We start from the raw sequence: 27942 nt of genomic DNA, 5'->3' as shown, positions 1-27942 counted from the left end.
TTTACAGGAAAGACGAACAAGCATTGCATATGATGTTTGTGGCATTCGTGACCTGTATTCTTAAACAAATCTCCGATTTCGACCTTTGAACTACTCATTTCAGGTGATCCCGCATCATAAGGTAATTTCAAACTTAAACAACTATTTCTGTTACGATATAATTTAAAATATTAATAATTACGGGCAAGTTACGGGCTGTTGGTGATGACGATGCATTTGGTCCGACTCTAATACCGTGAACCATCAAAAGTTTGCAAGGCTTATTACCAATTATCTTAATAAAAGTTGGTAATTTAGCGAATTATAAAGAAAGTAATAAGCATTTTTGCATTATTTTTATTTTCATTAAAATTGATTTAAAAAAATAACAAAAAAGAAAGTGTTAGACCTTATGAAGTGGTCACAATCAATTAGTCAAATGTTTAGGGACTTTAATGCAAAATGCCTTCAATTGGAAAAGAAAAAATAAATAATAAGAAAAGGGAAATAAAACTATACGACTTTGGGCCTTTGGCCCACATCTTTTAATCTAAAGCCCTTTTCACGCGTAGACTTGACTTCGACGGTCATCCCAAGACCAACTAAAATTTTAATTAATAGAAAAATGTATAGGTTAAATTACGAAAAAACCCTCAAATTTGGGTAATTACAATCAACCCGCGATTATAAATCTTCTTACACGCCATTTCTTGTTGTATCAAATTTAGTGGAATTTTATAGATTATATGGAATATTCAATAGTTTGTACTCGTTTTTAACCCATTCGAGCTCCACATTTTGAAACAAGATGATCATAAAATGTGTCTATTGGCTTGTAAATATCAGATTGTGGTGCATCATAAGCTGTATTTTTGCACACAACAGGTACAAACTAGAGAAAATGTAACGAAACTTTAGAAAATTATGTCGAATTTTGACTGGACGTGTAAGAAAATTCATAGTTGATGTGGTTGGTTGTAATTAAAAAGGATATAGTGATCAAAATTGAAAAAAATCGGATTGAAATTGGTGGATTTAGAATCGCAAATAAAAAAATTATGTTCCGACTTCAACCCCAAAACATGTGATTCTTCGTGATGTCTTACATGGTGTTTGCAAAAGCTTATTCAAAAGTAAAAGCTAGTGACTACAAATGAAGTTGATATTAAGTACTTATGTCTAAAAGTTTGAGGCATTCGCAAATATGATGAAAAGTCAACTTAAACAGAAAAAGCAGGTCCGAGCTTCTCAAATATATCTTTAAGAGCAGAAGTTAATTTTACGAACATAAAAATAAATTATAAGCCAAAAAAAGCTGAGAATCTATTTCTAAAAGTTTTTGCAAACACCACCTTATATATGATTAAAATTGCAAAAGCCTATAAAACAAGACATTCCATTAGAGAGAAGCTCTAGGTTCCTTGGAGGGCCTAGTTACAACAATACTAATACTAGGCCCTAAAAAATAATTAAATCAAAAGCTTCTTTTAATTCACAATGGAGAGATTTTAAGCCCCCCATGGAATTCAATAATCTAAAAACCAAAATTAGTTCAATTGAAAAAAAAAAGGAACCTAGGCTTCATTGAGAGAGAGAAATCACAACACTATTTATGTAGGTGGAAAGAATCGATTGAGATTGAACGGCAACGTATAGAATTCTTCGTTCCGATTATCGCCTTTGAATGTTCTAAATTTCACCCACCAAGGCATTCCGCGGTCTTTCTTCGACTTCTCCACATCTAGCGTGTTGTCGAGAAATACAGCGACGATCAATGCAATTGTCGGAGGTGACATGAATATTGTGTTCAAGAACGCGTTGAACTGCAAAAAACAAACATCGGGAATCGGAATATATTAAACTCGGATCGATCATAAATCGGAATTTTACATGTATAATTTCAATTCCGATCCATAAATGTCGAGATAAAGAGGTTATTCAAAAGTTGAAAATTTCGGATTGAAATAGGCAGGTATCAAATTCATAAAGCAATGAAGAAAAATCGAGCAATAAATTCGGTTTGGAAATATAGGGTAGTGAATTTACGAACTCACCCATCCAGCATGAGTGTGCACTAATCCACGACGACCGTTCCAATATTCACTGAAAAACTGAGGGATCGAAATTCCGAGGAAAAGCGAAATACCAGTTATGAATAGGTTCCTCATAGAATTCATATTCGTAAATTGAAGAAACGATAACCCCACGGAACCTAAAATAGAAAACAATTGATAATTTAGGAAATTGAAATAAATAAAAATATATATATCGAAAGTAAAAAAACTTATCGAAGATAAAACGGTACCAACGAGGCCGAATAGCACACAGTATAATCCAGCAAAAATCGGAAAAGGTATTGACGCAAAAACAGCCCCAAATTTCCCTGCATGCAGAGAGAGAAAAAAATACGTATAAATTAGCAATATTAATTTATCGAAATAATATACATATTTAGAAATAATGGTACTAACCGAATATGGAAAAGAATATCATGAAAGCAGCTGAGATTTGAACAACTCTACGACTTCCAACTCGAGTTAGTCCAAGAAGCCCGACATTTTCCCTGAAAAAAAACCGAAAAAACCGAAAAAAAAGCTCGTTTGTGAACCTTAATTTTATCGAAAGAGTATAATTTGAGAATTAATTATTTAAAGTTATTACATCCTTAATTACTTACACAGACACAGTAGAACCAGAGCATGTTCCGAAAAGACCATCGATCAAAACGCCTATTCCCTGCAAAAAATAAAAAATAAAAAATAAATAAAATATAACGAAAAAGAACTATTATATATATATATATATATATATAGAGAGAGAGAGAGAGAGAGAGAGAGAGAGAGAGAGACACAAAATTATTTAATTACATAATTAATTTATAAATGCATTTCTAAAAAGTGATGCACACACCTGCCAACCAATGCCGCGGCTGAGTACATAGGCGGGAGGCGGAGTTGCTATTGCCAGACGAGCTGCCGCCTTGTATGCTCCGGTCGACTGCAAATCCAATTAATTCAAATTTTATCTTATATTAATATTCAAATGAAATGTGGTTAATTAACCCGTATAATTATTTAGGAATCTATTATTGTCGGACCAACGGAAATTATACACACCAAAGAAAATTATATTTAAGCATCGAAACCGAAAAAAAAAAAAGTCAATTTCTAGCATATTATGAAAAATCGAAAACTTGCCTCAACCATTGACACGAAAACAGCAGACATCATGGCGAAGCAATGACCTGCGGTAAAGGTAGGCGGGCCCCACTGCAGAGGATACGGGAACATAAACCTTAAAAATTACAACAAAAAAAAAAGTTAGATAATTATGAGATGAGGCGAAAAGTAGGGGCGAAAAAGGAAAAAAGAAAAACTGAAAATCGGACACAAACCATGGGGCAGACGATACAAGATTGGATTTGTCTGTACGACAGCTCAGCTGAGTAGTAATCGGTTTTCCACGGTAAGCTCCACTAGCCGTTAGTATGAGGGAGTATATCCAAATTATAATCACACAAACCAATACGGAAAATCGTTCGAAAATCGGGAATTCCCTCACTATTTTCACATGCTTCATATACTGCAATAGTAAAAACACACTTGCGTGAATTTTCTTTTAAAAAATAATTGAATTTCTTTTTTCGAAAAAAACGAGAGAGAGAAACTAACCTGAGACAATGCAATGACTAAGAAAAGCATCGGCAACCCAATCTCTACACAATTCCCCAGCTGCAAAAAAAATATAAATATGTGACATGCAATATTTACGTGTCTACTTATCGACGTGGTGAAGACACGACACGTGGTTATTTTAATTTCGTCGAAATTAGATTCCTCGCATTCGATGCTGCCTAGTTTTCGACATTATCTTTACCTAATACAAGTGCATGCAATATTTACGTACGTAAATATTTCCCTTTCGAGCTGAATCGCATAATCAACATAGAAAACTAAGAACCCTACGGAAATATATAAATATGGAACGAAAAAAAAAACGAAAATAACAAAAATAAACTTACTGCAGGAAAGCCTTGTTGGAATAAACCCAAACCGACCAAGCCAACGACCGGTGCCATTCCAAGAGGACTAAAAAACCTGAAAAGATTAAATTTTTAAATACCTAGGCATGTCGATTTTTAATTTCTTTTTTAAAGACTTGGGGATAAATGGTTACGAAAACCGTACCGTGAAAAGAGACCCCATACTTGGCTGTAGCCTATAATTATTTGTATGCTCGATGCAACGATTAGAGCTCCTTGTATAGCTCTCATCGTATGTATAAATCTCTGCAAAAACGGTCGAAAAATCGAACACTATTTACCAATGCTTCATTACACTAACAAAGATATTATCTTTATTCGATTTAGTTAATAATAATACTGCACATAAAGGACAGTTAAGTATACTTACCGAATGAGGATCCTCGATCCGTTGTAACGACGAGTCGTTAATTATATATGCAATGGGAATAACGTAAGTGAGGGACCCACCGACAACGGTAGGTAACCTTGTTCCGAATAAAGACTGAAGAAGTGTGTTGAATCCAGCTACGAAAAGCAGAGTTTGGACAACACGTGCTTTGTCCTCCTTTTCGATCAACAGAAAAAATAAGATTAGGAAACTAAATTAATGTAAGTAAAAACTTGTAAAAAAAAGTACAAGAACCGATGTACGAATATATAACATGCATTTTCTTGGTTTACGTGCAGCGAATAGCCGAATACCAAACTTTAAGACGCGAGTTTTGAGGTTAAAAACGGTTTGAGAAATCGACTTACGTCGGATCCACCCATAACTGGAACGAGCATTGTTGGAATCATTACACTTGTTCCAAGCACGACTATGTAATTCTGAAATGCTAAAACGATTATTTCGGCTGCAGAAACGAAAAGGGAAAGATATCAGTGGGACTATAAGATCAAGAATTATCGAGGGTTCGTTAGATTTACAACAATTTGGAAACGGAGTTAGTCGAATTAACTTAGTTGAGAATTCGAGACCCCGATTTCTTCTTCTCTCTTTTGTTCGAGAAGTCGAACATTAATGCACTCAACAGACAGATATCTAAATCATCCCAAGTTCAAGAATTTACAGAACTAGACAGCATAAGAATTTTTCAAAAATTAAATCTAATATTTTAATCAGCCAAAAAATAAAATTAAAAATTAAAAATAAAATAAAAAATTAAGCCACAATCTCAAGAAACACACACAACACACACCCATAAAGCACGAATCAACCATGAGTACAGACAGCATCTTTTACCAGACCTGTAAATGAACCAATGCCCTCAACCCCCTGTCCGTACACACACACACACACACACACACACACCATTTCTTGAATTTCACACACACACACACACACACACACTAAAAAACATATATAAAAAGATATTATAAAATAAAATAAAATAAAAAAGAAAATAGAGGCAAAACCCTCAAAGAAGAAACACATAATAGACACAAAAACCATGCCCATGAGTGTAGATTTTGTCAGTGTGTGTAAAGTTAGTGTGTGAGAAGTGTGTGAGAGAGAAAGGAAAAAAAAGGTGGTGAAGACATACGCCATGGAGGGTTAGAATCAATGCAGTACTCAAGGTCTTGCAGCTGTTCCATGGGAGGGTGCGTTATGTCACCCATTTTACTGTGTGTTTTGTGCGTGAGAGAGAAAGAGAAGAAGAGAACAGATTGTAGAGAGAGAGAGTGAGTGAAGAGAGGGAGAAAGAGAGAGGAGGTAAGGCACAAAGTAAAGCAGCAAACAAGCAAATAGCACATAAAAAAAAAAGTCCAACTCCAAGAATATATAAAAGCAAAATATATATATAATTATATATATGTGTGTGTGTGTGTGTGTGTGTGTGAATTAAGGAATAAATGTTTTTTTTTTTTTGTAATGGGGAAAAATAATAAACACGTACAGCACACACTAAACCCCACTTTTATTAAGGTTCCTCGTATGTAGCGAACATTTGTTAATTTTAATTAATTAATTAATTTATTTATTTGAATTTTATTTATTTTGAATTTTGTAATACTTTGAGAATTGAGGGAACTCGTAATCTCGTGTCAAAATCAAATGCCATTTGTGGGATGGAATTAAATTTATTTTTCTTACAAGAAAAGAAAAATCAAATCTGGCACAGGCATATATCCATTAATGCATTTACCCTCATCAATTTATTTGAATTTTCATACCACTTTGCCTTTTTTCTTTTTAAATGTAATCGGGTGATTTTTAGCCGTTAATCTGCACATACTCACACACATCAATGCGTATCTGTGTTTAATGCAAAGCTATTTCACTATATCGACGATTAAAAAACCCCGAGTTTTTTTTGATCGATTGATTGACATATTAGTTAACCGTACTTTGATGTACGTAAATAAAATGTTTTTATTGGCGTGTAATATTAATCATCGATCGTGCCATTAAAGAAACTAAATAACGAATAGAAACACATTCGTTATTTCTATTTTCACGCAAAATAATACGTGGAGTAACTTTGATTCTAATATAATAAAATGATTTTTAATAAATATATGGAAGATAATAAACCAAAAAATAATGATATTCAATATCGACGTACTCGAAACAAATCATTTCGCGAAAAGCTTTACAATATATAGATTTATTATCTTTTGAATTTAGTACTATCGCGGTCTCAAAAAAAAAAGAATTTAGTACTATCGCCTTCACTAAAATAAAAGTTTTAGCTCCGCCACTGATTTAACATGTTCAATAAATTTTGTGAAAGTATGTCACTGGAATTATATAATTGCAAACAATTATCAAGGTCATAAAAAAAATTGATTTTATATTATTTAGCATTAATATAGTGTAATACATGAACTTCCTATTTTACCCTTTCGTGAAAAAATATTGTAATCCAATTTCTAATTTGAGAAAATCAATTACCTTTAATTCAAATTTTTATTTGCTTTTTTTTTTCTTTGCTTTGCATTTATTACATGTATGTATATTTATTTCCTGTGAATTTGCTAGCTTACTAGGTACTAGATTATTCAAATAAAACAACTCAGCAGATACCAAAAGTTTAAAATAATTAAAAAAAAATCAAATATGAGAATTTATGCCATTTCTTTAGTGAAAGAAAACTATTTTAAATGGTAATTTGGTGAAATAAATTCTGGTGACAACTGTTTATATTTATTTTTATTTTTCAAAAATAGTAATTAAATTATTGCAAAGAATATTATATTACAGTACGTCCAGTCATAGCTTATCCTGATTAAGAATAAATTTAATGATTTTCTTTTAAAGAATATTAATTTTAATCCCTATTAAGAAACACAAATGTGTTGAACTAGTAATAGTCTTTTCATCTCCTTCAAGACTTTCTAGTTTCTACCATAACTACTAGTATTTATTTATTTATTTATTTTTGAATATTTTCATAATTATTATCTAATATGGTAAAATTAATTATTAGTGTCCTAATAAAATTATAATAAACCGAATTCAAAATATATGAGTGAAAAGATCTATCATATTTTTTCAACTAAGTCAAGGCCCAAACTAATTTGATTTTTTCCAGGTTCGAAATTTACAAATACCGTTTACTCTCTACTCTCCTTTCATTTTTATTAAGAAACATTTCTCAAACTATTATATTTTAATTCGTTCCAAAACCCGTGTAGTTGAAGCGATGTACAAACGAAAAACGAGTGCGTCGAATGATGATCAGAATACACATCACGATGAGGTAAAAAATATTCCTTTTCGTTTGATAAATTTTGAAAAGATGGCTCACAACTAAAATTGGCGCGCGGTTACATGCCCATAAGGGCGTGGATACTGCTTGTGGATGCCCAAATCGGGCGCCGACATGTCATTTTTATTTTATTTATTTTTATTTGTTTAATAAAATCTCAATTTTGTGTTGTTTCATTATATTTTCAGGAAGACCAACAAAATTCGTCTACATTTGAAGTTGATCATAGTGAATATTTTGTAATAACCGACATATTTAACTCGTGAGATTAGTTGATAGACTCGGCAAGGGTAACCGCCAAGAGTCTTGGTGTAAAGTTGATGAAGAAAAATAGTCCTAAGAATAAAATATGTGATCTCTTTGGGACGAAGTGTGTAACTGCAAGAAATATTAATGTGGAAAGTACAAATACAGTAGAACCTCCATAAATTAATACTCGATAAATTAATAACCTCGATTAAATAATAGTTTCTCTTGGTCCCGATTTGGTGAAAACGTATTAAATTATTTCGATAATTTAATAACTCGCTAAATTCATAGAATTTCCCTAATTTCGATTGTATTAATTTGTAGAGGTTTAACTGTATACTTTTCAGCTGATGGTAGCGGAACATTACTGAATAAATGGAAACTTAGAATATTATATGAAAAACATACTCATGATCCGGTATATTTTTTAGGGTATGGGTCGAGTAAAATGACGACCACTACTCATTTATAACACAATCATGATAAAAGAATTAAGATTGAAATATTTTAATTATATTCAATTTCTTTGAAAATACAACACTTCCATTGCAAATATATTTACATTTCACTAGGGAGTGGGGTGGGGCCCTTCAGGTTGGGGGGGAGGGGTGGGGGGGGGGGGGGGGTCCATATCCACCAATCAGATCGTGTAAAGGACTACAAATAAACACAGATGTGTAAAGAGCCAAATTCCTCGTACTTGTTTGAGGCTGAGAGAGATCAAAGCCAAACATTAATGGTTTGTCAACTCCAAACAAATAACAACCTTTCTTCATCTCTCTCTCTCTCTCTCTCTCTCTCTCTCTACCCTCTTTCTCTCTCCTCCCCTACCCCACCCATTGCAAGAACCAAAAAAAAAAAAAAAAAAAAAATCAAAAATTCCAAATCAAATCAAATCAAGAATCTGTAATGGGATGACATTCATTTAGGCACTCATAAAAAAATGACCTTTCTGCAGGTGAGGATTTCTTGAGCTTCATATACATATATATATATATACATATATACATATATACATATATACATATATACATATATAACAATGACAAAGCAAGCTCAAGAAATCAAATCAAATCAAAAATCTGTAATGGGATTTTTGAGCTTTCTGCAGGTGAGGATTTCTTGAGCTTCCTTCTCCATCCACACACATACACACACACACACACATATATACATATATATATATACACAACAACACAATGACAAGCAAGCTCAAGAAAGCCATAGGGGCAGTGAAAGACCAAACGAGCATCAGCCTCGCCAAGGTCTCGTCCAACGCCACCTCATCAACCCTCGAAGTCGCCGTCCTAAAAGCCACGTCACATGAAGCGGTCCCCATCGAAGACAAGTACGTCACCGAAATCCTCCATCTTGTCTCCTCCAACAAATTACACGCCGCCTCGTGCGCCCGCGCAATCGGCAAACGAATCGGGCGGACCCGCAATTGGGTAGTCGCCCTAAAATCACTAATGCTAGTCCTCCGAATCTTCCAAGACGGTGACCCTTATTTCCCACGCGAAGTCCTCCATGCAATGAAACGTGGGGCCAAGATTCTCAATTTATCAAGCTTTCGCGACGATTCGAATTCGAGCCCATGGGACTTTACATCATTCGTTCGAACGTTTGCTTTGTATCTAGACGAGAGATTGGAGTGCTTTTTAACGGGGAAGCTACAACGGAGGTACACGCACGAGGGTTCTCCTTTGAATTCGAATTCTAGTTCGAATTCGAATTACCAACGGAGCAAGAGTAGAGGGGCTTTGTTGAGATCCAACGACCCCGTTAGAGATATGAAACCCGCGATGCTGCTCGATAAAATGTCGTGCTGGCAAAGATTGCTCGATCGGGCCATTGCGACGAGGCCGACTGGTGCGGCGAAGGGGAATCGTCTTGTGTTGATATCGCTATACGCGATAGTGCAAGAAAGTTTCGATCTTTACAAAGATATATCCGACGGGCTTGCACTTGTTCTTGATAGTTTCTTCCATTTGCAGTATCAGAATTGTGTGACCGCTTTTCAGACGTGTGTGAAGGCGGTGAAGCAGTTCGAGGAGTTGAGTGCTTTCTACACGTTGTGCAAGGGTATGGGTGTTGGGAGAAGCTCGGAGTATCCGAGTGTGCAGGCGATTTCCGAGGAGTTGATCGAAACTTTGCAGGAGTTTTTGAAGGATCAATCTTCGTTTCCTTCGAATGTTAAGCCGGCGAATCGGGCCGTGATGGCGGCGGGGGCGGTGCCGCCACCGCCGCCCTCTATTGTCCGGCAGAGGTCCGAGCGACACGAGAGCTTAGGTGGGCAATCGGATTTTTCTGCCACAAGTGATGGATTTTCGGATAGGAGTATGTCCGAGTACGGATCACAGTGCACTTCGTTGGAGGAGCTTATAAGTGCAACGGAATCTTGGACGGGGCCCGCGATCTCGATCGATCTCGAGGCTTATTCGGCTTCTCAAAGGGACGATGCTTTCATGATGAGTGATACCGGTTCGAGCCGATCGTTGCCCGTTTCGTGTTCGATTGCTGACCTCATGTCGTTGGATGATTGGGTTGAGCAAGAAGATGAGAAAGAAGTCGAAAATCAAACACAAGATCAACAACAAGATCAACAACAAGAAGTGAAGCGGACGGGGTTTTTGGATGCATCGTCTTCCAAGAATTGGGAGGTTGTGCTGGCGGAAACCATATCGTCGTCGTCTTCGCCATCAGCTTTATCACAAACTCTCTCAGACAATAACGCAAACACCTTCGATGCATTCGCCGTGCAGCAGACACCACCTGCAGCTGATAACCCTTCCGCTGCCAAGGATACGTCGACGAATGGCTGGGAGCTCGTGTTATTGGAGGCCGCGCAGCCGCAGCAAATTCCGCCGCCGGACATACAAATGCCGCCGCCGGACAATCACTACAACCCGTTCCTACAGGACCTCACCGAATTACATGTACCAACAAATCAGCAATCTCCTATATCAACGGTGCCCACATTCCAAGCCACTCCCACGTTTTCTGCGCAGAACCCTAACGAGAACGACCCCTTTGCTGAATTTTCCGGCGACCAGACGCTCAGTACTCCGGCGGATCAGCAGAATTTGCTGCAACAACAGCAGTTGTGGCTGCAAAATCAAAACAAGATTATAGCTAAACATCTGTAAAATTTCGATGATTACTGGTTCGAATTCTTGGTTTAGTGAACTGCAACTGCTCTTGTGAACGCCGGCTAATCGATTTCTGATCAGGCTCTATTTGAAACATTTTTTTTTTTTTTTTTTTTTATTAAATGATCTGTTTAAATATTAGTGAAGTTAATATTTGCTCCTTAGTCCTTACACAGCTGCAATCCATCCAAAATAGACCCCATAAAATTTAAATAATTACACAAACCTCCTTAATGTTTGACTTGGATAAAATTATAAATATAACTCGAATATTAAGATTATTAGGAATTAAAAATCTAAAATTGTTCTTATTACAATAAATTATGTTTGGACAAGGCACTAAATTATGTTTGAAGTTATAAATTAGTTTGATAATTCTAATGGCATTATGAAAATATGTGTTTAAAATTAATTTGTTATATTAGAAAACCGAACTTTAATGAGTTTTTTTAACATTTGAATTTGATTATAGTGTAGCTTGATTCGATTTTTGTCCTTGGTAATAAATACAATTTCTATTAACAAAATTCATACATTTGTACTTTCATAAAATTGTTAGATACACGGGATTCGAATCAGTGCATTCAACACACAAGCGCCTACGACATTCAAGTATGGGCCGTTCATACTTGGATTTCTCTCATGCTGACAATTGCTGTCAAACACAGATTAACAATCTCTACATCAACAATCAAACCCGTAACCTTGGCTCTAATACTACTTGTAGAACTTTATACACTACCAGTTGTCCTAAAATCAATTGATGTTAGAAAAAGCACAAACCCTAACTTTGTAATGCATTCAGCACACACAAGCGCCCATGACATTCAATTATGAACCGCTCATACCCCAGTCTCCCCCATGTGTACAAATACTGCCAAACTCAAGCTAACAAATGCAATATTATTAGCAAAGTATTGGAAAAAAAAAATACAATTTTCATCCCTGAAGCTTGTACCGAATTCACATTCGGTTCCCCGTGTTCACAAAAAAACACATTTAGTCCCTCATGTTTCACAATTTCAACATTTTTAATAATTTCCGTCAATTTTCCGTTAGTATTAACGCAATGATACATGTGGTCATCACTGCCCTAACTGACGAACTAATGGTAGATTGACGGAAATGACAAAAAATGTTAAATTATTGAAATATGGGGAACCAAATGTGTTTTTTGGGAACATGGGGACAAAATGTGAAATCAGTGCAAAATTCAGGGATGAAAACTGTAATTTTTCCACAAAGTATTTAAGAGGATGTTTATTGAAAACATACATAATTTGGGGACTTCTTAGCAATTTAATATAATACAGGACACTTTCTACAATAAACTCTAATTTAAGAACTACCTATATCTATCTCCCTATATTTTCTTTGTCTATTCACATCAATGGCGGAGCTTCATTATCTCTGCTGACATAAAAGAATCTGCGATTCCGAGTCCTCTGATTCAACATTCTCCATTAAAAAAAAGAATTCCCCTGAATACATACACGTGCCGAACCCCCAATTTTTCTCAATGAAGTTCGTCGGTGCGGAATGTTCATCTTCTGATTGTTCGTCTCAGGAGCAACAATGGAATTTATTTGATCGATTTCCATCACCGTTCGTTTTTCTAGGTATTGTTTTTTTCTGATTTTGCGACGATTGAAACTTTCCCCCCAATTTTTATTGATATTTTCCCCTTTTTTCTCTGAATTTTGTGGAGCAGTGGTGGTTGCTGAAAATTTGAGAGAGGAGCGAGGACAAAAGGGTCTTTTCGCCTGTGATGGCGAAGGACGAAGGCGGTGGACGCTGCGTGTTTCCTTTGACAAGTTTGCAGATTGGGTAAATTCAAGTTTTGCCATTTGCATTTTTTTTTTGTAATTGTTCATATGCATATTTTATTAACTTTAGCAAAGTTACAATTTAAATTAGGGTAAATTACTGCCACCTCTGAGGTAATGTTGAATTACGAAAAAATCCCTCATGTTTGAGTAATTACAACCACTCCTCAACTATGAATCTTCTTACACGTTCATCCTAGCGGTGTTAAATTTAGTGGAATCTTTTAGATTATGTGGATATTCTTCAATTTGTACCCGTTTTACCCCATTCGAGCTCCACATTTTGAAACAAGATGATCATAAAATGTTTCTCTTGGCCTGTAAATATCATAATGTGGTGCATCAGAAATTGCATTTTTGCAGAAAACGAGCCCAAACTAAAGAACATTCCACGGAATCTGGAAGATTATGTTGAATTTGACACCATCAAGGTGGACATGTAAGAAGATTCATAGTTGAGGGTGGTGGTTGTAATTACCCAAACATAAGGGTTTTTTTTTTTTTTTTTGTAATTTAACCTTACCTTAGGGGGGTGGCCGTGATTTACCCTTTAAATTAACTAGCCGATTCAATTGATTGATTGAATTAAATTGTTAGTGAAGACTGCATAACATCCACCAGTTTCTACATAGGCGAAAAAAGTTACGGCTGATGACGCTCAATTGCTTTGAAATTCATTTATCAGTCGAACTTTAGTATAGGTTTAGATTGAGTTTTCTGATTCTTGGCAACAGAGGATGGAAACTGAAAAGTTGATGTTTGTATTAATTGTTTATATTCCGTGTTTATCTGAACATGGTGCTGAGCGTAATTTCCTCTTTTTTTTGTTTGCTAATAGGGATTTGCAGTCGTACCTTTCACATCTTAGCCTATTTCTAGCATCGGAAAGTGGGAAGTTCTACATATTAGTCGACAACAGACCATGGTTAAAAGATCTCGTATCAAGATCTACGCATTGGTGGCAGTTGATGGTCACTAAGGTTTCTGTTGCACTGCAATTATCATCGTTGTCCGAATTTAAGCTTCGTAAGAAACGATGTTTTAATAACACTTTTTGTCGTAATTGTGCAGTCCAGGTTGTCCCCATTTGCAAACACTAGAGGCAGAAAGGAGAAAACAACAATGGAAGAACTATCGGATTTACAGGCTTCGTGCTCAACCGATGCAAGAAAATCGAGCACGTTCAGAAAGCTATTCTACTTTATCGACGCTGTGATGCTGTCAAGAAACAGGGCTTTGCTGCCCGTAAAAAGGCTTAGGAATTCTTTGATTGCAAACAGCAAATTGCACAGAACTTTGTACGGTTTTATCGTGTTTGAGGTTGCATGGAGTGATGTACGGGGTATCAGCTATTTCAACGAGCTGCAGGTGATCACTGCCCATACATTGAAATCTATTACATGACATGCTAAGTCTCGATTTTTTATTTATTTATATTTAATTTTTTTAGACTGATACATCACTTGCTATCGAGGCGAAAATAATGCGAAGGTGGGAATTTGACTGTATATCACAAGCTGCCAGGAGCATCTCTTCGTGGTATCCAGGGACATTCAACGAACAGATTCTCTTGAAAGAACATTTGGACACCTCATTAGGTATTTCATCACATTTAATTTAAAATAAAATAAAATAGAATACGCTATATTCATTTTCTTTTGTACGATTAAAGTGTACATTGAGTTACATTGCGTCTAATTTATCGAACTCTAGCATCCATTTAGGGCACTTTCTTGCTAATAATCACTAGTATAAAATAAAACATGAACCGTGAAAAATTTATAGCCTCTAAATATACTTGTTGATAATTCAAGGCAAAGGAGCCAGTCGACCCGTTGCAAATTATTTAAAAAAAAATAATATTAGAGCTACTTTCGATTATTTACAGAAGGCGTATTTTAATGCAATTGTTCTGTCATGAAAAATGCAAGACCCTTGTCTTAATTCCTGTTTGAATTTTTTTTCAAAAATCTTTTATAGGTTATTGCTGAGTTTAAGGTTGTTTCAGGGGAGATTTACCACGACGCTCAAGAAAATCTTCACGAGGCTGACATCATCACCGATGACATAATCACCGAAGAAAACATATGTAATAACGAAGCCGTTGAACAATTTCTGCTGACTTCCAACGCGAGCAACTCTGAAGAAACGCTCGAAGCCACTCTCTACAGAGACGTACTCATTTTATTCCGATTCAACGACCACGATCTCCCCTTTAAATTAAAGGAAATAATCATGTCCAAATTATGGCTACTCACTCTACTCGAAGCTGGCTTACCATCTTGGGTTATTTTCCTACAGTCTTACCCTGGATTTTCCCGTCTTTATAAACCATGGATGTGCCCTCTTGCAAGAGCTTCGTATGTCCTAATTTCAGTTATAACTGTCTTAATCGGATTCTACGACTTGTACAAAAACGTACCTCTTCTTAAGGTGACACTGTCGAATCTATTTGGGCCTCTATTCGAATGGATCGAAGCTTGGGAAATGATTTCGAGGATCAAGTATTTGGGTACGATGTTGTTTCTTCACAACTGTCAGAAGGCGGTGAGGTGGTTCCTTAGCGTGACAAGAACGGTTGTCTCGATCGTTTCGTTTTCAGTGGGGCCCATTTTGAGGCCTTTGAGTGAGTTCTTGGATTGCTTTTTTCCGGCTTGGAGCGCGTTTCTGCGAATAGCGGAGAGTTCGTTTTCGGCGATTGGGGACATTTTGGAGATTTTAATTCTCCCGGTTTGGTATGTTGTGGTCGTAGCTTGGAATGTTGGTGAGTTCACATTTGAGACTCTCCCTCGTGTTTTTTCAAAGTTCTTTAAAAAAAAAAAAAAAGCCATATGCTATTCTTATTAGTATAAACCCCTTTATGCTTAATCCAATAACTTTTTGGTGTCGGACCGCAATTATGGAAATAAATGGCTATGATCTTGTGCAGTAATGTTTTTACGATTTTCTGACATCTGAACTTTGTATTTGGTGATTGTATTTGATGCAGCGACATCTTTCGTATACCCTGTACTGTGGGTTGTTCTTTACACTCCGTTTCGGCTGCTCCATGGATTTTGTAGCATTACATCTTTCTTGTGTGCATTTATATACGATCTTGGCGGAGATGTATGGGTATCGGCAAAAAGCATCTTTCAGTTGGCAAAAAGTGTCGACTCAACAGTGGCAGTTAGCACGTACGAGGTTTCGATGTGGCGTTCTCTTTGGGATGATCTTTTCTCTCACGTGGGTTTTTTTTTTATCCCTTTCTAAAATACCTGCCAAGACCGATTTTTCATATATGGTTTCATCATTCATTTTACAAATTATTTATTAATTTAAAAAAAAAATTATCAGGTTTTTCGAGCCCTTCGAAGTATTCTTAATGGTTTTGTGGCATTTTTCATTGCCTGCAATAGACACCGTCTTAGGTACGGTTTCGAGTCTTTTATTTCTTCGAGTTTTCTTCTGTTTTATATATGCACATATATTAGCAAGAGTAAATTACAAATAAATGTAAGCGGGAAATTTTATCGTGCCTAACTTTATCTTATTGCGTGTGGAAATTTAGTATCTATAATCATGCGGAGGAGTTCACACGAAGATCATTACAAGCTACCAAGAATGCGCGGCGGCGTAGAGAAATTAGTCATAATGGAGACAATAATAATTGTAAGTGAAAATATCAAAATATTCACTTACATTTCTTCATATAATTTTTTTTTTATATTATATTTATTGCAATTTCTCAGGCAAGAGTTTGGAAAGAGTTCCATCAACAGATAAAGATCATGAAGATTAAGTCACATCCATGCAAAGGTAATTTAGAGAAAACTATGTAATATTTGGTTACTTGATCGGCAAGAAACGGGAAAATATTTCATTACGGGAACGACAAGTAACGCAATTATATGAACTTAAAAGCGGGTACAAGGTTGTGCTAAATCGAATGGATCGAGTGATTGTTTGTAATTTATTTTCTTGATTTATTGAAGGAGAAAATCCATATAAAATATATTTATTGTTTATTAAATTGCTAAACAGATTACAATCTAAGAATCTCAGGCCTGCAGATGAGGCACACTTATTTTCATTGAATATTGGGAATTTTTAATATATATTATATATATATATATATATATATATATATATATATATATATATATATATATATATATATATATGTGGTTTTTACTGTTTATACCTCTTCGAAATCGAAAAAGACATGGGCAAATTCTTGAGGGAAGAAACGTCGAACAACTCCATAAACCTCTGATCGGAAACTCTTGCTTTGGCTGCTGCAAAACGCTGATACTCGTCGAATACAGAGGTGAGGCACCACCTCTGCGTTTTTCTCAAGCACCCCACTAGGCAACCCGTTCGGTGCTGAAAATAAAAATAAAAATTAAAAAACATTTATAAGTTACGATATTGATTTGAAATAAAATTTTACAACTTGTATATGTACCTTTCCTCGTTTGCAATGAATCAGAAGAGGATGATTCTTGACATCTAAAGAAAATTCAAAAAAAATCGAATTAAAATTCAAGAATGTTATAATTTCACGTGAAATACGAGGCCGGGTTAAAGACGAGCATACCGGTAGCTACTCGTAGGGCTTCGCGGATTTTATCCTCGGGTATATTCACAAAGGGTTCCTGTACATATCAAAATTTTATGTCAATACAATCGTTTAATTCGTATTATTTCCATTGAAATTAAAGCTCTATTCGATTTCAGCTACTAAACGAACATCTGTGTAATAACTTTTCTTATTCGTTCATAAGACGAGCAATAAAAGGTCATGAAGGTAAAATATTAAGCAGAGTATACTACGATATTCGACACACAAAGAAGCTTCTAGAAATCTATATTTCAATACAATGTATATTTTTAAACAATTAAAGAAAATAATAAATATAATAAAAAAAAAATGGTAATAAAAACATCTTACTTTGTGTCCCTCAATTCCAAACTGAAATAACTGAATCCCATTTGATCTGAGAAACTCAACGTTGGTTTCTGGATATGGCTCCGGGCACAAATATCTGCATTTATATATAATTATTAATTATATGTATATGTATATGTATATGTATATAAATCTTGATAAATGAAAATTATTATACACACAGTAGAACGTGCACTGTGTGTAAAGATTTCAATTAGTCCCAAGAAAATCATAAAAATCCAGTCTTTTTTATATATACAGCTCTGTTTTTCTCACACACTATACTAATCTCTCTCTCTCTCTCTCTCTCTCTCTCACACACACACACACACACAGTGAAACAGAGTATATATATATATATATATATATATATATATATATATATATATATATATATATATATATATATATGACTTACATGACGGAGCGGAGATGGAGGGTTTCGAGGAAGGAGAAGTTGTCGGAATCGGGAAACCCCGACCTGAAAATACCGCTGTCCACCATTGAAAAGTTGAGCGGCGGAGTGAAGAGGTCGCCGCCGCCGCCGACTGCTGCCTCCGTGCAGCTCTCGGCCCGAAAGGAAAGCTTCAGCTGCCGCGGCGGCGCCGCCGCCTCCGAAGTTCTGCACAGCCCACCATTTCTGCCGCCGCCGTTTTCTTCTTGCTGCATCATCATCATTTCCAAATTAATTAAATTAATTAATTAAATTAAAATAAAAGTCGAAGGAATTTATTTTGAAAAAGGGGGCTGAATCTATAATAGTATATTTGACTATTTGTAGACGATGATCCCTCCCGGCCATGGAAATTGAACCCTGCAAGAAATGGTATATGCGTTTGCTGATTGGTTTATTCGGACACACTTTCTTTTTTAATTATTATTTTATTATTAATTATTTATTTATTTTTATTATTGCTGCTCAAAAGACAAAAAAAAAAGTTATTTATTATTTTATTTTAATGATCATGTTATGAATTTAGTTTTTGTTATATATTGTTTTTATTTTAGGCTCTTAAACAATTATAATCTAACATTTTTATTTGGGGAAATAACACTTAGCTCCCTGTGGTTTGAGCTTTGTGCAACTGAACCCCTGTAGTTTGAACTTCGTGTACATAGTCCTCTTGTACTTTTAATATAAGCACATAGCCCCCCTACAATATTCCACTTGGTAAATAATTATGCTCATTAGTAAGAAGAAATATTTGAAAGTACAAGGGTGTTATTTGCTTATATTAAAATACAAGGGGGTTATATGCTATATTGAAAGTATACGGGGTCATGTGTACAAAACTCAAACTACAGGGGGTTAAGTGTTATTTATCCTTTTAATTTTTATATCTAAAGCTAATAAATAAATAAATATTTTTCTTTCTTGGTCCATCATTTTCAACTCCAATTTTGTTTTCTTTATTAATAACAATGATAAAGAAAAACTTTTGGACATAGAATTTCAGATGTTCAATAGAGACTATGGTATACTTATTGTTTTTTTTTTTTGTTTAGAAATATTTGTAATTTCTTTAAATATCAATATATTATTTAGTTTATTAATTTTCAAAATATTTTGTAATCAACGATTCATTACGAGTTACGATTCGTGTTTTGGACAAACAATTTTTCTTCTTGATTTACGTATTCATAAATAACGAGAGTGCCATAATTTTGAAAAGTCAAAAATAAGAGAAAAATAGACCAATAATTCAACATATTAAAGATGAAAAAAAACCCTACCAATAATTTAAAATAAAATAGGAAAGAGCATAAAAGTACATTCCAAAGGAATATGCTGGTTCAAATTTTGGGATTATCCTAACCAACATATACACTAGAGCTGCCCGCCACGTATGCACTTTAATATCTTATCTTATTATGTATAAAAATAAGGGTAAATTACAAATCACCCCTGAGGTATGGTCAAATTACAAAAAAACACCTCTTGTTTGGATATTTACAACCATCCCCTCAAGTATAAATATTTTGACATGTCCACCCTTGCAGTTTCAAATTTAGTGGAATTTTCAAGATTATATGGATTATTATCACTTTTGTATCCGTTCTATCCTATTCGAACTCCACATTTTGAAGCAAGATGATCATAATATGTGTTTTTAAGTTTGTTAATATCAGATTGCGGTGCATTAGAACTGTATTTTTACACAAAACGAGTACAAACTAGAGCACATTTAACGAAATATAGTTGATTATGTTGAGTTTGACACCATAAGGGTGGAGGTGTAAGAAAAAATCATAGTTGAGGGGTAGATGTAATTATCCAAACAAGAGGTTTTTTTCATAAAGACCATACCTCGCGGGTGATTATAATTTACCCTAAAAATAATAAACATTGGGACAATCTTAGAAATTCTAATGACATTTTTGTAATTTTAAAAAATAATTTTATCTCCAATTTTCCGGCTCCTAATTTTATAGCCTATTTTGTCATAACAAAATATATTTTTTTGTTAGTATTTTATAACTCTACTAGCTAACCCTAGACGACATCTCCGATCCGCCAACAATAACTATTTCCCGTAAACAATTATAGCAAATTACTACAAAATATATATTTTTTGGGTAGTATTATTATATTTTACAACTTTATTATTTGCGCTAACCCTAGACGACATCTCCGATCCGCCGCCAATAGCCTATTATTACAAAATACATTATTTTCTCGGTAGCAATTTTACAACTTTATTTATTTACCTAACCCTAGACCATATCTCCGCTGAGAAAAAAAAAGCCTAGACGACATCACTCTCCGCCGCCAACCCAATATTATTTATCAATATATACCAATATTATAAATACTCTTCTTTGCCTCATTCTTTCCTTCTCTCATCGTACTCTTGTCTCTTTTTTCTTTCACCATTACCAAAAAACTAATCGTAATTAGTCGTAAAACACCAGCCCGCCGCCACCTCTAGGTGATTTTACCACATTTTCGATCCAATCGACTCTCTCGTTTTTTTAAAGATCTAAGCTATCTGATTAACGGCGAGGTGTGATGCTCAAGCATTTGTATCCATTAATGACTTTCGACAGACTGAAAAAAATGGTTGTAAGTAATTTTTTCTTCTCCTTAGCTTTAATTTCTTTTTTTTATTCATGATTAAATTCTATGTATTCTTTTACATAATCATTTGAAAAATAAATAAAAAATAGTATATTAATATTCATCTTTCCTACAAATAATGTGTTTGGATTAGGCATATAAGATGGCAATGAAACTGCAATAGTGCACCTGAAGGATCACAACTAGGGGTGCAAGTTGGAACGGAAATTCCAATTTCCGCCGGTTCCGATCCGAAAAGTTCCGATTTTGGAACAACTTTTTTCATTCCGACTTCCGAAATTCCGATTTCCGAATTTTTCCGATTTTTTTGGATTGGAATTGGAATTATATAAAATAAATTTGGAATTTCCGATTTCCGATTCGATTTGATTTCCGAAATTAATTCCGAAAATTTCCGATTTTTTTTCTAAATATACACCTATAAATAATAAATATTATATAATATTTATTTTTCCGAAAAATATACCTATAATTGTTTTTTTAGGATTTTGACATAATGAATTGTTGTTAGAAGTTTTATTAGATATTATGTTGTGCTTATTTTTATTTATTTTTTGAACTGAAATTTAGTAGTTATTAGTTTTACTTTTATCGACGTGGATGTTCTTATTTTTGGAAAATTATGAATATTTTAGAAAATTTTCGCTAAGTTTTGAAATTTTTAACCTTATGTGATTTCCGATTTTTTCCGAAATTCCGAAATTTCCGGGCTTTTTGGAATTGGAATGAATTTTTAGATTCCGAAAATTTTGGAATTGGAATTGGAATTGATTTTGTACTTCCGAAACTTTTTGAAAATTTTCCGAAAAGGCTAATTCCGATCCGATCCATCCGACTTTCACCCCTAATCACAACGCTAGCTTTGCATGAACAATATATATATATATATATATATATATATATATATATATATATATATATATATATATATATATATATATATATATATATATATATATATATTAGACCTAGTATATGTTAAATTCCCAATATAGTAAGTTAAAGTCTGAATATTAAACCAAACTATATTTAAGTTTTCGAGGGTAATTTCCTAAATTGTTATGTATAATTCCATTATACGAACAATTCAATTATTAGGGTTTTTGGTTTTCATATATAGAGAAAGTTAATATATATATATATATATATATATATATATATATATATATATATATATATATATATATATATATATATATATATATATATATATATATATATATATATATATATATAATTATTTTAACTTCTCCATTTAGCAATTTGAATGGGACAAAAGCGCGATTTTCATAATAAAAAAATATATATTTCCAGACCTTTTGAATTTCCAAAATACCAAAAATGAAGAAAAGATACATTAAATTAAAAAAACAAAATACATATTTTACTAATTAACAATAGGCTCAAAATCGTAGAGATTATAAAGAAGATCTTGTTGGTTGACTTGACTTGATGTTTCGTCGTCTCTCTTTCTCTTATTGCCTATAAAAATAAGTAAGTCGAAATAAGCATTTACGTAATTACCTAAGAGAATCGAAGAATTAAATATATTTCAGTTTTTATTCTTAATTACCAATATTGCTATGAGATATTTCATTACGAAAAATCTCGTGTCTCGTCAAATTGAAGTATCCGACTGGTGCTCGATTCAGTAACTTGTCTCCTCTGACTTTACGAGGTTGAGGATTTTTAACCTGTGGTGATAATAACAATAAGATGTAATTAATTAATAACGATAAAAAAAATATATTTAAGAAATATATTGAATTCTTCGATTAATTACCATGTCGTTGTTATCCGCATCGTCTTCCTTTATTAATTTGCCTTTTCGACGTTCAGGCAAAATCCCATGCGTTATGAAGATATGTACATCTATTAGAGATCGGAATTGTACGTCCGTCTTTAGATGGACGTAATACTGAAATGAACATTAATTAATTAATTATATAATTATATAAAAAAATCATATGTTATTTTATTAGCATAAACCTCTTTTAACTATAAAAAAAGAGGGGGGGGGGGGGGGGGGGGGGGTGGTACGGTGTTAAAAAAATCAAGAAAATGGAGGTATGTAATCTAATAAATCGATAATCATAGTCAAAATTAATGAAATTATAGATTTGTTACCTTATCTCATCGATTGGGTTTTGAGCGTGGCAAACGGCGAATAATCCAATTTTCTTTTCTTTCGATATAAGAAAGTTGGGATGTTATTCTCGCCTTCTCGGCTTCCACCCCTCCTTGCCGTACCACAATCTGAACCCACAATAAAAAGTTGTAATTATATGAATTATATTTCAATTTTCAGTTGTTATGAATTATTTTAATATATATATATATATATATATATATATATATATATATATATATATATTACACATACGGTATACCTCCTTGTTCATAGGTTGTGATTGTTGAGGTGGGCACCAAGATAAAGGGACTGCTGGTATAGGTGTTCCCTTATTACCGTCTTGTTGATCCGAGATTCTCGGAATCTAGGAAAGAAAAAAAAAGAATCTTAATAGTATATATTTTTCTAAGATTATTTTCTGTGTGTATTTATATTCTTAATGTTACATATAATTACTTATAAATTATTTAATTTTGATGTACTAGTCATGCATACTAATTCTCACAATTTTATTTTATTTTATTACTAATTACTTACAAGCATTTTTGTTGAATCCACGGTATCGAAAGACTCGAGCGTTGGAGTAGGTTGTTGAATGAATTTACGCAAAGGTGTATATCCCTGTTGAAAAAAAAAAAAAAACCGTGAAGTTAAGAATAATAATCAAGTAGTTTATATTAAAGAATAGGATATCATTTAAAATAATAATAATAAACAGATTGATTGTTAATGGATCGATCTCTTGACAAGCTAAAAGATTAACATTTTCGACAAATTAAAAAAAATGACTTGTATTTTTTTTGCAAATATATATCTCACCTGATCGATTTGCTTTAGAAGCGAAGCACTGAGAATTTGTTTTGTGTCGATTTTTATAACGTGTTCTTGCTCGTTGGCCAAAGAAGGAACCAATTCAAGATTTGCCATTTCTTTTTTGAATTCGAAGAAAATAAAATTCAAGGGATATATAAGTGAAAATGAAAGGATAAAGAGAGGGTATATATTTGTTGAATTGTATGTTTACAATTCTTGTGTATATCAAGTGCCAACCTTTGTATCTATTTATAGTTAATTTTTTTGTTAATTATGAAAAAAAAATTAAAACTGTACCGAGTATGTAGATTTTTTAATTAATGGCATCGGATTATCTCTTTATAATATATCTGTAATGGTATTTTTTGAAGGTGGTAAGTAAATCTATGTATTTTCTATATATGTGAATTCAAAATATTGTAATTATTACACAATAAAGGATCCTATCTAATCTAGTTCACTCAGTCAACTCGACAACTTTACGGTCCCACGAGAGATGAAATAGCAGTTGTAGCAAGTGAGTTTACGTTTATTGACCCAAAGTTCAAATTTTCTCGCCAACGGTTGCTAAGTCGAGCTTGTAACACATGATTAACACAGTGAGGTTTGCAAGTTATTTTACAAGAGTGCACTTATACGGTTGACTACTAGTTCCATTGTTACTAAAAAAAAAACAGCTCACGGATTTAATATAGAATTAAATTTGATTTTCCTGAATTCAAGATATTGTAAATTTTTCCTCAAAAGAAAAACATAATATGGAATGAAATTTAAAATTATTGTGCATATTATGCTTACGGTAATATATAATAAATGGAGTTGGATTTTGTAGTATTTGAATTATATAAATTGCAATACTACAAAATCCAACTCCGTTTATTATATATTACCGTAAGCATAATATGCACAATAATTCTAAATTTCATTCCATATTATGTTTTTCTTTTGAGGAAAAAAATATTTACAATATTTTGAATTCAGGAAAATCAAATTTAGTTCTATATTAAATATGTCAAGCTGTCTTCTTTTTTTTTGGTAATGAAGGAACCCGGAGTCAACCATATAGGTGCACTTTCGTAAAATAACTTGCAAACCACAATAGGCTAACCATGTGTGACAAGCTCGACTTTGTAACCGTTGGCGAAAAAAATTGAACTTTGGGTCAATTAACACGAACTCACTTACTACAACCGCTATTTCATCCCTTGTAGGGCCGTAAAGCTGTCGAGTTGACTGAGTGAACTGTATTAGATAGGATCCGTATTTATTGTGTAATAATTACAACATTTTGAATTCAAATATATTGAAAACACATAGATTTACTTACCATCTTCAAAAAATACCATTACATACATATTATAAAGAGATAATCCGATGCCATTAATTAAAAAATCTACATACTCGGTACAATATTAATTTTCTTTTCATAATTAACAAAAAATTAACTATAAATAGATACAAACGTTGGCACTTGATATACACAAGAGTTATAAACATACAATTCAACAAATATATACCCTCTCTTTATCCTTTTATTTTCACTTATATATCCCTTAATTTTATTTTCTTCAAATTCAAAAAAGAAATGGCGAATCTTGAATTGGTTCATGTTTTTGCCGACGAGCAAGAACACATAATAAAAATCGACACAAAACAAATTCTCAGTGCTTCGCTTCTAAAGAAAATCGATCAGGTGAGATTATATTTAAAAAACAATACAAGTCATTTTTGTTTAATTCGTCAAAAATGTTAAAGCTTTTAGCTTGTCAAGAGATCAATCCATTAACAATTAATACATTTATTATTATTATTTTAAATGATATCCTATTCTTTAATATAAATTACTTGATTATTATTCTTAACTTCGCGGGTTTGTCTTTTTCAATTTTCAACAGGGATATACACCATTGCATAAATTCATTCAACAACCTACTCCAATGCTCAGGTTTTTCGATACAGTAGATTCAACAAAAATGCTTGTAAGTAATTAGTAGGAAATTAAAAAAATATGAGAATTAGTATGCATGACTAGTACATCAAAATTAAATAATGTATAAGTAATTAAATGTAACATTAAGAATATATATACGCAGAAAAAAATCTTAGAAAAATATATACTAATAAGATTTTTTTTTCTTTCCTAGATTCCGAGAATCTCGGATCAACAAGATGGTAATAAGGGAACACCTATACCAGTAGTCCCTTTATCTTGGAGCCCACCTCAACAATCACAACCTATGAACAAAGAGGTAAATGATATATATATATATATATATATATATATATATATATATATATATATATATATATATATATATATATATATATATATATATATATATATAACTTTTTATTGTGGGTTCAGATTGTGGTACGGCAAGGAGGGGTGGAAGCCGAGAAGGCGAGAATAACATCCCAACTTTCTTATATCGAAAGAAAAGAAAATTGGATTATTCGTTGTTTGCCACGCTCAAAACCCAATCGATGGGATAAGGTAACAAATTTATAATTTTATTAATTTTGACTATTATATCAATTTATTAGATTACATAACTCTATTTTCTTGAATTTTTTAACACCATCCCCCAATTTTTTTGATAGTTAAAAGAGTTTATGCTAATAAAAATAACATATGATTTTTTTTATAATTATATAATTAATTAATGTTCAAATTTTATGATTTCAGTATTACGTCCATCTGAAGACGGACGTACAATTTCGATCTCTAATAGATGCACATACCTTCATAATTCATGGGATTATGCCTGAACGTCGAAAAGACAAATTAATAAAGGAAGACGATGCGGATAACAACGATATGGTAATTAATCGAAGAATTAAATATTTTTTTTATCATTATTAATTAATTACTTCTTATTGTTATATTCACCACAGGTTAAAAATCCTCAACCTCATAAAGTCCGAGGAGACAAATTACTGAATCGAGTACCAGTCGGGTACTTCAATTTGACGAGACACGAGATTTTTCGTAATGAAATATCTCATAGCAATATTGGTAATTAAGAAAAAAAACTAAAATATATTTAATTCTTCGATTCTTTTAGGTAAATACATAAATTCTTATTTCGACCTATTTATTTTTATAGGCAATAAGAGAAAGAGAGAAGACGAAGCATCAAGTCAAGTCAACCAACAAGATCTTCTTTATACTCTCTACGATTTTGAGCCTATTGTTGATTAGTAAAATATGTATTTTATTTTTTGATTTAATGTATTTTTCTTCATTTTCGGTATTTTGGAAATTCAAAAACTTTGGAATTATATTTTTTTTAATTGTGAAAAACGTTCTTTTGTCCGACTCAAATTGCTAAAAAGAGAAGTTTAAATAATTAAATATATATATATATATATATATACACACACACACGCACATGTAATTAACCTTCTCTATATATGAAAACCAGAAACCCTAATATAGCTGAATTGTTCGTATAATTGAATTATACATAACAATTTAGGAAATTACTCTCGAAAACTTAAATATAATTAAGTCTAATAATTAGGTCTTGCATTTATATATATATATATATATATATATATATATATATATATATATATATATATATATATATATCAATTGCCTAATCCAGAGACACATTATTTGTAGGAAAATGAATATTAATTTACTATTTTATTTTTATTTTTTTTCAATTGATTTTAAGAATACCTAGAATGTAATCATGAATAAAAACGAAATTAAAGCTAATTAGGAGAAGAAACAATTACTTACAGCTATGTTTTGCGGTCAGTCGGAAGCCATTAATGGATACAAATGCTTGAGCATCACACCTCGCCATTAATCAGATAGCTTAGATCTTTTAACAAAACGAGAGAGTCGATCGGATCGGAAATGTGGAAAACTCACCTAGAGGTGGCGGCGGGCTGGTGTTTTGCGGTGATTTTTACGACTAATTACGATTAGTTTTTTGGTAATGGTGAAAGAAAAAAGAGACAAGAGTACGATGAGAGAAGGAAAGAAATAGGCAAAGAAGAGTATTTATAAAATTGGTATATATTGATAAATAATA

The 27942-nt window shown here is 33.0% G+C and overlaps 4 protein-coding genes across 5 annotated transcripts; 2 read left to right on the top strand and 2 right to left on the bottom strand.

Moving 5' to 3' along the window:
• Positions 1–1315: 1315 nt before the first annotated feature.
• Positions 1316–5769, bottom strand: LOC105961763 (nucleobase-ascorbate transporter 1). Its single transcript, XM_012986025.2, has 14 exons — positions 5548–5769; positions 4760–4857; positions 4392–4568; positions 4167–4267; positions 4001–4076; positions 3651–3710; positions 3374–3561; positions 3177–3273; positions 2890–2976; positions 2657–2715; positions 2451–2542; positions 2285–2362; positions 2034–2191; positions 1316–1802 (listed from the first exon to the last, which is right to left on the bottom strand). Exons 1-14 carry the CDS (start codon positions 5756–5758, stop codon positions 1590–1592), a joined length of 1695 nt encoding a protein of 564 aa, XP_012841479.2. The 5' UTR covers positions 5759–5769; the 3' UTR covers positions 1316–1589.
• A 2833-nt stretch (positions 5770–8602) lies between these two features.
• Positions 8603–11285, top strand: LOC105970785 (clathrin coat assembly protein AP180). Its single transcript, XM_012995613.2, has one exon. The coding sequence runs from the start codon at positions 9165–9167 to the stop codon at positions 11109–11111; it is 1947 nt and encodes a 648-aa protein (XP_012851067.2). The 5' UTR covers positions 8603–9164; the 3' UTR covers positions 11112–11285.
• Positions 11286–12396: 1111 nt separating this feature from the next.
• LOC105961764 (uncharacterized) lies at positions 12397–16952 on the top strand. Of its 2 annotated transcripts, none has more exons than XM_012986026.2 (10): positions 12397–12733; positions 12826–12941; positions 13779–13920; positions 14012–14308; positions 14391–14538; positions 14949–15704; positions 15930–16165; positions 16277–16350; positions 16491–16591; positions 16672–16952. In XM_012986026.2, the coding sequence occupies exons 2-10, from the start codon at positions 12883–12885 to the stop codon at positions 16719–16721; spliced, it is 1863 nt and encodes a 620-aa protein (XP_012841480.1). In that variant the 5' UTR covers positions 12397–12733; positions 12826–12882; the 3' UTR covers positions 16722–16952. The 2 variants fall into 2 exon arrangements, with proteins under 2 accessions (XP_012841480.1, XP_012841482.1); XM_012986028.2 differs by having other exon boundaries at positions 12491–12733; positions 14017–14308.
• A 127-nt stretch (positions 16953–17079) lies between these two features.
• LOC105961728 (inositol diphosphatase DSP4) lies at positions 17080–18711 on the bottom strand. The gene is made up of 5 exons (XM_088827542.1): positions 18289–18711; positions 17874–17967; positions 17520–17577; positions 17388–17431; positions 17080–17305 (listed from the first exon to the last, which is right to left on the bottom strand). Exons 1-5 carry the CDS (start codon positions 18546–18548, stop codon positions 17111–17113), a joined length of 651 nt encoding a protein of 216 aa, XP_088683668.1. The 5' UTR covers positions 18549–18711; the 3' UTR covers positions 17080–17110.
• Positions 18712–27942: the final 9231 nt, after the last annotated feature.

The sequence above is a fragment of the Erythranthe guttata genome, chromosome 13 (genome assembly GCF_056151865.1).
Source record: "Erythranthe guttata isolate IM_541 chromosome 13, IM_541, whole genome shotgun sequence".
In the NCBI taxonomy this organism is placed as follows: Eukaryota; Viridiplantae; Streptophyta; class Magnoliopsida; order Lamiales; family Phrymaceae; genus Erythranthe; species Erythranthe guttata.
Note: the sequence above shows the minus strand (reverse complement) of the source record. Positions and strands in the feature narration are given on the sequence as shown.